Source organism: Chelonia mydas, chromosome 21 (assembly GCF_015237465.2).
Source record: "Chelonia mydas isolate rCheMyd1 chromosome 21, rCheMyd1.pri.v2, whole genome shotgun sequence".
NCBI lineage: Eukaryota > Metazoa > Chordata > Testudines > Cheloniidae > Chelonia > Chelonia mydas.
In genome coordinates this window covers 11,132,587-11,141,895 of record NC_051261.2, presented here as the reverse complement: position 1 = coordinate 11,141,895, position 9,309 = coordinate 11,132,587, and the positions used below count along the sequence as shown (strand labels likewise).

Below are 9,309 nucleotides of genomic sequence, written 5' to 3'. Positions count from 1 at the left end.
CAGTTTCTTAAAAGAAGAATTTTAATAGAAGAAAAAGTAAAAAAGAATCACCTCTGTAAAATCAGGATGGTAAATACCTTACAGGGTAATTAGATTCAAAACAGAGAATCCCTCTAGGCAAAACCTTAAGTTACAAAAAGACAAAAACGGGAATATCCATTCCATTCAGCACAGCTTATTTTTTGTCTAACGCATATCTAGCTAGATTACTTACTGTTTTCGGATTCCTGGGCAGAACACCTGGAACATCTACAAAAAGTCTTCGAGCGCATAAGAGAGGCAGGACTAACTGTTAAGGCTAAGAAGTGTCAAATAGGCCTAAACAGAGTGACTTACCTTGGACACCAGGTGGGTCAAGGAACGATCAACCCCCTACAGGGCAAAGTGGATGTTATCCAAAAGTGGCCCGTCCCAAGGTCAAAGAAACTGGTTCAATCCTTCTTAGGCTTGGCCAGTTATTACAGGCAATTTGTACCGCAATACAGCCAAATCGCCACCCCACTGACAGACCTAACCAAAAAGAAACAGCCAAATACCGAAGAGTGTCAGAAGGCCTTTAACCAGCTTAAAGTGACACTCATGTCTGACCCTGTACTAAGGGCCCCAGACTTTGACAAACCGTTCCTGGTAACCACCGATGCGTCCGAGCATGGTGTGGGAGCAGTTTTAATGCAGGAAGGACCGGATCAAGAATTCCACCCTGTAGTGTTTCTCAGCAAAAAGTTGTCTGAGAGGGAAAGCAACTGGTCAGTCAGTGAAAAAGAATGTCACGCCATTGTCTACGCTCTGGAAAAGCTACACCCATATGTTTGGGGACTGCGTTTCCACCTGCAAACCGCCCATGCTGAGCTACAGTGGCTTCATACCGCCATGGGAAATAAAAAACTTATTCGGTGGAGTTTAGCTCTCCAAGATTTTGATTTCGACATCCAACACATCGCAGGAGCTTCTAACAAAAGTGGCTGATGCACTCTCCCGTGAAAGTTTCCCAGAATCAACTGGTTAAAATCGTCCTTGAGATGTGGAAAATATTGTTAGTCTTTATATACTTGGTAGTATATTTAGAGGTGCATGTGTCTTATTAACTCTGTTTTTTCCTAGAGCTCCAGAAAAATCCCGGCCAGCGTTCACCCTATCTGTGATTTGGGGGCGTGTCATAAATATAAAGGGAAGGGTAAACCCCTTTAAAATCCCTCCTGGCCAGAGGAAAAACCCTCTCACCTGTAAAGGGTTAAGAAGCTAGGATAACCTCGCTGGCACCTGACCACAATGATCAATGAGGAGACAAGATACTTTCAAAGCTGGAGTGGGGGAGAAACAAAGGGTCTAGGTCTGTCTGTGTGATGCTTTTGCCAGGGACAGAACAGGAATGGAGTCTTAGAACTTAGTAAGTAATCTAGCTAGATATGCATTAGACTCTGTTTGTTTAAAAGACTGAGAAAATAAGCTGTGCTGAATGGAATGGATATTCCTGTTTTTGTGTCTTTTTGTAACTTAAGGTTTTGCCTAGAGGGATTCTCTATGTTTTGAATCTAATTACCCTGTAAGGTATTTACCATCCTGATTTTACAGAGGTGATTCTTTTTTTACTTTTTTTTCTATTAAAATTCTTCTTTTAAGAAACTGAATGCTTTTTTCATTGTTCTTAAGATCCAAGGGTTTGGGTCTGTGGTCACCTACGCAAATTGGTGAGGATTTTTATCAAGCCTTCCCCAGGAAAGGGGGTGTAAAGGTAAGGGAGGATTTTGGGGGGAAAGACGTTTCCTAACGGGCTCTTTCCTAATAATAATAATGCTGGTTAGACGTTTGGTGGTAGCAGCGAAAGTCCAAGGGCAAAGGGTAAAATAGTTTGTACCTTGGGGAAGTTTTAACCTAAGCTGGTAAAAGTAAGCTTAGGAGGTTTTCATGCATGTCCCCACATCAGTACCCTAGCGTTCAGAGTGGGGAAGGAACCTTGACAGGGGTACTACGGGGCAGTGAGTTCTCAGCACTGGAGATAAATATCATCAGCTCATCGTTGGAGCTCATCTGTGTCTGCACCTGAGGAACAAGAGAACGGGCAAGAAGGGAACACACAAAAAAAGCAACGAAGCAAGAGACAGGGCCACAGCAAAGACATGGGAAAGCAGAAGGGAGGCTTTCAAGAGAGCTGGGTCACTTGCTCATAGCTAAGGAAGCTCAGGATTGTTCATGACAAAACACAAGACAGCACGAAGGGTAGAGACCTTAGCTCCTTGACTAACAGACTGCAGCGGCAGGTAGGAGGGACGGTGTGTAGTACAGGAGTGACAGTAACAACAGCGACTATCGGGAGGGAGCGGCACCTGGGCAACGGGAGCAAGCAAAACACAGACAAAAAGGTGACATTAAAGGAAGGCAACAACCATCTCCAACACCCTGTCAAGTACGCTCCAAACCGGTCATCTCCTGGTTGCATTAATGGATCTCTCACTACTGCAGGATACAAGTTAGGTGCCCAGCCCTATTGTCAGTTCTTCTCTGGGATGTGCACGGCTGGGGTATTGCCCACACTAAATTCGCCCCCTCAGCCCCAAATAAATCTCCCACCATTGCTAGCGCTACTGCAGGTCCACCAGTGGGACCTCGAGAGAAAGCAAGGAGCCAGCAGGCATAAAACCTCTACTGTCATGTTGTGTACTCAGCACGGAACTACACAATAAAGCACCTGGAGCCTGGTGTACACTGGGGTTCCCACCCCCGCATAATAATCTTATTGTGAAGAAAAGCAGACAGGGAAATTGAAAGCGTATTGCACGGGAGGGGGAGGGGTGTGCATCTCCACCATCTACTGCGATCACACCATGCAAAATACAATCAAGAAGCCACAAATCTGAACCCGACTGCCCCAAGCATACGTACTGCGGATTTTCTCATGCCAACTCTGGGTTTAGGCACCGGTTTGGAAGATTTTGTTTCTATCATTTCCGCTGTCGAAGCACCGGTAGGTTTTGATTTTTGGGCTTGGAGGGCCAGCTGATAGGCGACTTCAAACGCTTGTCCCAATGTCAGGATGATTTCATATGTCAGGTTCTTTGGAGAAACCACACAGAACAATTTCAGAGCACCACACTACGCTAGCTACGAAAATCCATACACTAGTGGCAAATAGAAAGCTTCCCTTGGTGACAGAGCAGGGGCTAGAACAAGCACCATCCATAGGAAGGCCAGCTGTTGACTGGAGGCTGAGTTGGGCCTTTGGCCTCCACAGATGGCCCCATTCATCTTTGGTCCACAGTTGCCAACCCTGTATGATCTGTTGCAATAGCTATTCTCCATCAGCTGACTTTGCCTCCCCCATGGGTGGCACCGGACTCCAGGCATGCCTACAGAGTTGGCACAGAGCAGCCTTTGGAGCCTGCATACCACAGGTTTGCCCCCGCTGGCATGCGGAACTGTCTCCAAGACCATTGTTTCCCTTTCAACAGTATTTCACACTGAAAGGAGAAGGCCTCCAACATGTCGTACAGGGAACATGCCTGAGAATACAAATGAGCCGTGTGCTAACGCGCTCCACCCTGCACCACGTGTGAAAAGGCTCTTAAGTCAGCCAATTACACAGTACGTAATTGAGAACATGTCAGGGTTTTGTTCACAGCACATTACCTGGGAGCAAAAACCCCTTCTCCGTTTTAGTCTGCACTGGAGGCTTCAATAACGAAGCCAGGGAAATGTTTTTATTGTCAATAGAGCTGTGAAGGGAAAAAAGGGATATTTTGGTGCAGTATCAGGCAGAGAACCACTAGAATGGGATTGGCATTTTTTTTTTTAAACGGTTTCCATCTAAGCCTGGGCAATAGAACACTGAACACAGATATAACGAACCTGAAATGTACCACGGTTACTCCAAATTAAAATACGCCACCGGTGACTTCCTTATTAGGCAGGCCAAATAAATGTTTAAAGACATTTTTCTATTACTGGGCTAGCATGATACATTTCACTCCTGGGTGGGGCTCAGTGTGAAGTAAATTATGCAGCAGACGCTGACCTCTCTCTACTTGCCACGCATCAGCTCTGCAGGGGCAGACCGAAATGCAGATTACAAGCTACACACAGCAGTCAACTGGTAAACGACCAGTCCCACTTACACACGACGGGAGAGTTAGTGGGGTTGATGTGGGTTATGGGACAAGCAAGACAGTAGGAGACAGCAACAGCAGTATGCTGTGAATCGGAAAGTAACAATCCTTTTGCTGTCGTCCATACGCCTGTGTGTTCCACGGCTGCAATTGCTTATTGAAGGATCTGCTTATTGAAGCATTAATAGGATCTGACGCCACAGCATGTCCTGGGCAGAGTGAATTTGCTGGAGGTGCCTGGTAAGATGCTCAGTAGCGAAGTGGTGGAAAGAGGACATTTAAGGCCACTGTCAGACTCTGGGGAAGCCTCCCAAGGAATGTGGCAAAAAAATAGTTGTCCGGGTCATTTAAACTGGACAGACACAGGTTTGTGTCACTACACCTATTGTGGTGGGCGAGAGGGGGTGACTTTTCTATTGAAACAGTTATGGTACAATCCCCCAAGCGAGGATGCAGTTACACTGGCATAAAGATTCTTATATGAGACAGCTGATATCCATACAGGAAAGGGAATAAGCAATACCAGCATTAGGCACCCTTATACCCATGTAGCTGCAGCCGCGCTAGGGGCTGTACTGGTATAGTTAAAGCAATACGTGTGTGTAGACCAGGGGTCTCAAAACACGTGGCCTGCCAAGCTCCCCGTACCCCCGGAGTTATTTCCTGTGGCCCGCCAGGCTCCCCTGTCCCCGCTTCCCCCAGCGCACTGCATCCCCACTCCTCTGCCTACCTAGAGGCGCTTCCGGCCACCAAACAGCTATTTGGCAGCGCTGAGCGTTTTCCAGGAGGGAGGGGGGAGGAGTGGGGAGCCATGCGCTCAGGGGAGGAGATGGGGAAGAGGCGAGGATTTGGGGAAGAGGTTGAAATGGGGGCGGGGAAGAGGTGGGCAGAGCCTCATGGAAGGGGTGAAGTGGGGGTGGGACCAGGGTCAGTGATGCAGCCCTCGGGCCAATGTACTAGTCCTCATGTGGCCCTTGTGGTGATTCGAGTTTGAGATCCCTGGTGTAGACAAGGCCTGAGTCCCTGAAGAATCACTGGAGGGAACGATCTTGCCCCAAAGGATGGGCTAGGAGATAATGAGGTTTTTTCCTTTTCCAATTTCTCTGTGAAGAGCTTTAGTATGACACCCTCCACTGTCATCTCTGGCAGCAGAACACGCATCATACATGGATTATCTACCAGTGCACAAGGATATGGCAAGAGCTGGCGGGGACAGCTCAATGCTCTAGGCATGTCTGGAACAGCACTCCTTGGATTCACAGGTTCAAATCCCAGCAGTGTCCATTTGGCCCTTCCTCCTCGTGAGAGACAAACCCAGTTCCATGGCAGGGCTTTGCCCTCATTTCTTGGGGAAATTCCCCCTTGCCCCTGTTGTGCAGTGAGCTGGTCAGTGCCCTCCACTCCCAGAGGCGTGTGCCGCGTATGGAAGGCTTGTGCAGCACTTTGGGACACAAGGCAGGGCAACAGCCCTTTCGTGCAGACGTGCCACTCACCACATCAACGGTGCTGAAGACATGGCAGTAGTGGTGGCTGGTCTGCAGGTCCTTGGTGATATAGGCGAACGTGCAGAGATCCTCGGGGTCCTGGGCCGCGCAGGAGATGTTCCGGATTTCATGCTCGGCGATGACATTCTACCAGAGTTAAACACAGGCAGCCAATTTTGTGGGATATACAGACAGCTGGATTGTCCCACACTCTCTCCTCCTAGGAAATAACAGCCACCCTGTTCAAGCTCAGCAAAACACCTAGCTGAATGCACGTAAGAGGCCGTGATAAGGGAATTCAGGTACAATTGAGGGGAGGTCCTGACTGTCCTTTCCAAGTGATCTTAGCGCTTGTAGGAAGGTTATTCTACTTCTCTCCATTCTAACAGACAGGTTGACACAGGAACAGTTGATGCTTCCCACCACAGCAGGACCACATCGCCCAGGGCAATTCTTAAATCAACTCAGAGTTTTCACCATGTGTTACTACTACAGTGATTTGAAGATATTTGACAAACGGAGCAGCATATTGCAGACGAAGGGCAAACAGACAGATGGGAGACGCTGGCAGTGAGAGAGGCCCTAGCTGCCCCAGTCCTTGTCCCACATCTTGTCAGAGTCAAAGGGAGGAATTAGCGAGGTAGTTTGGTTTCTCGGGGAGTAGCTCACAGCTAGCCCCAGAAGGCACAGAAAAAAAGGGATATGGCATATTGCAATGCCTGTGTCCTAGAAACCAATTCTTAGTCTAATGAGATATGTAACAGCACCACTCAGAGGGGGAAGCAGTATTCCCAGGCCGTGCAGCCGTACAAGTGGTCAGCCAGCAGGGAGCGTTAGCGAAAACGGTTAGATCCTCCCGCACCAGTAATGCTGTGTTCTTCTACAGCAGAGTGTTTTAGAGTCCAGCACGGACAGTTAGTGCCTCAAAACATCCCCATGTGATAGGCTGGACTTAATCTCAGTTTACAGAGAAGGAAACCCAGGCAGAGAGATTAAATAATTGGTCCAAGGTCAATGGAGCATGTCAGGGATAGGCCTGAGACTAGAACCCAGTGTGACTCCATCCCCTCCTCCAATCACCAGATAACACTGCCTCTGACACATGGTGCCGGGGAACAGAAAATCCAGCTGGGTTCTCTCTGCCTCCCCTTCCCCACTGGCAAAAAGGATTCCACACGCAGAACAGAGCTGCTGACTACTGATGCAGGAGGCTGATTCGCCTGTGGCCAGGCTGGCTCCACGGGGCTAACCAGAGCGTACTCGTTTGTGGCTGTCTAATCAGCGGATAGGACAGCTCACATACAGCAGGTGAGTGAGGAGAAAGGTGCGTGTGCTGTCCCACCTGACCGCTAAGCTGAGGGAATTCTAAGCGTACCTTGTTAGAAGCATCTATGAACTTCACCCCTTTGTAAGTGATGGATAATATTATGGTTGGGATCTTCTTCATATGCTCCGTGGATTTCTGCAGAAATAAGAACACACAGATGAATAGGTACAAATTAAACACTTCCTCCTTCAGTGGGACTCCACAGGTCTCATTTGGGGTATTACTGGGAGGGATCTGAGTAGCCAGCAGAGTGACAGTCACAGCAGAGTGTGGAGCTCTCGGCGTGAGTTTTTGCGTGGTGCTCCAGACCGAAAGAAGGGCCCAGTTTGGTACCACTGTACGCCGTGCACCTTGTGCAGCAAAGGCCCCTCTTTCTCAGTGTTTGAAATGTGAAAGGGGGGGGACGGACAATTTGGTGACATGCAGCCTGAGAGGAACAAACATTTCACCCCAAGGCTTTCACCAGCCGTGCTAACAGCACCATTTCCATGCACTGGGCCGGCCTTCCTCCTGAGCAGCCACTTCAGCCCTGCACAGAGGGAGACTCCATGTGCAACCTCAGTCACCACAAGCTTCACACTCAACACCATCCATGCTTCTCCAGGCCGCCACCCACCTACCCTCATCTTTGCACAGGCATCCTGCGTCGACTCCGTCCCTCGCAGGTCTTTGATTAACATGGAGCCCAGATACTATTGGAAACAAGGAGAGGAGAGGATGCTGCAGTTAACTGGCTTCACTGAGCTTGGAATGTGGCCTCAAAAGCCGCTCCTGCCCCCAAAGCAACGTACAGCAAACTCTGCTGAAAAATCCGTTTCCCCACCCCCTCGAAGGAGAAAGGGTCACAGGCAGGTCTCACTCCCCTTCTTTACACCCTCCAGCAGTATTCCGGTTGTAGTCCCCATCCTCCCAGCTCAGCCGACTTGTCTGGACTCCTCCCAGAGCCAGTCACGGCTGTAGACCAACGGCTAGCGCCTGCTCCCTCCAAGGGACTGAGCACAGGGCTCTGTACAGCAGTCCTAGCTAAGCCCAGGGATGGAGACCAGTGACTGAGCCAGGGCTCCCCCAGGAGGAGCGTGCACACTCCACCGGGCTGGCAGAAAGGATCCTCACTACAAGTGCCATGGTGAAAAGGGGGTTGCAGAACGCCGGTGAGGGTGAGCGTAACCTTCCTGCATGGTGAGAACTGAGCACAAACTCCGGAGGCTTCCCTGAAATCCACTTACGTTGGCCTCGTACCCGCAGGACTCGAAGATGAGCTTCTCAGGCTGGTGCTGCCAACTCTGAACGGGCGCATACGGCGCAGCGAGACTCGGGGGCCTGAGAGTCAGTCTGGACTCACGATGCTCCTCCTGAGGGGACAAGCACAAGCGTAAAAGCCTCAGCGGACCCAGCCAGACATCTAGTTCTGACGCACACAGCAAGCGAGACAGGAAGCCCCAGGGGAGAGTGTCTAACCAACACCAACGTGCTTCAAACAGGCACAGTGATATGGTGGCTTACGAAGGTGGAAGGGCCCAATGGCCATTCCCTGCTCTGCTCAGTCTCGATTTTCAGTGCCCAGCAAGAGCAACCAACCAACCAACTAGGGGAATTCTTCAGAAGGCGTAGGACAGCCAGCGTGCTCATCACTGTTCTCATCCCCCCAGCCATCTGCTGTTTCATAATAGCTCCCAGGGTCCCCCAGACACCAGAGCACAAGGAAAAATGCACCCCAGGAAAAGCAAGCCCTACGTGCACGGAGTGGTCACGTCCCCACTTTACAGATGGGAGATGACGCTGAGAGAGGGGAAGTGACTTGCTAAAGGCCACAGAACAGGTCACTTCAGAGCCAAGAATAGAACCCAGCTGTGTCCCCTTCGCACTCTGAACACCCTTCATCTAGCAGTCTTAAGAGTGCTTCACTAACCCCGTTTGGGGCACACAGTTGTGTCTCCCAGCCACACCGCCGGGGAGGTACACAGGCTCCCGTGCAGAGGAACCCACAAGAAACAAGCTCGCTCTGACCTGTGCTTTGTATCTGTCAGCTCTGGGGTGAGAAGCAGCATCATGGCCACTGTCATGTCGCCTCTTCCCAGTATCCCCCGAAGGCAGCAAGAGCTCCGCAGACCTCCCTGTGTAGGAGTCAGTCTGGCTGAGCAGTGAGGAAGTCTGGGACATCAGATCCTGGCACTGGAGGCAGAGACAGACACAGACCTAAAGACAACTGGCCTGAGTAGGCACATTCCACAGTCCCTGCCTGCTAGTGACAGCAGTCGCTTTGTGTTTTTAAATAGCACTTCTCCTCCTGGGACCAACTTTGCCAATGAAGAGCATGGAGGCCAGAGCTGGGATTGCTGCTGGTTTGACTAACCCCCTCCTAAAGCCACCTGTGGTTCGGAAGAGGAAAAGCAGGACA

At 50.1% G+C, this 9,309-nt stretch overlaps 1 protein-coding gene across 18 annotated transcripts in view; it reads right to left on the bottom strand.

Annotated features, from left to right (window-relative positions):
- Window positions 1–9,309, bottom strand: part of ANKS1A (ankyrin repeat and sterile alpha motif domain containing 1A) — a 155,191-nt gene that overhangs the window by 7,858 nt on the left and 138,024 nt on the right. For 12 of the 18 annotated variants that reach the window (XM_043533347.1, XM_043533349.1, XM_037885254.2 and 9 more), the window contains 7 exons: window positions 8,919–9,083; window positions 8,138–8,263; window positions 7,532–7,603; window positions 6,960–7,046; window positions 5,594–5,731; window positions 2,881–3,051; window positions 2,226–2,324 (listed from right to left, as the gene is read on the bottom strand). In XM_043533347.1, the coding sequence (XP_043389282.1) occupies window positions 2,226–2,324; window positions 2,881–3,051; window positions 5,594–5,731; window positions 6,960–7,046; window positions 7,532–7,603; window positions 8,138–8,263; window positions 8,919–9,083 (858 nt within the window). Of the gene's footprint in view, window positions 1–2,225; window positions 2,325–2,880; window positions 3,052–5,593; window positions 5,805–6,959; window positions 7,047–7,531; window positions 7,604–8,137; window positions 8,264–8,918; window positions 9,084–9,309 lie in introns of those variants that run through there. The other 6 variants (XM_043533350.1, XM_037885257.2, XM_037885258.2 and 3 more) reach the window with 2 other exon arrangements.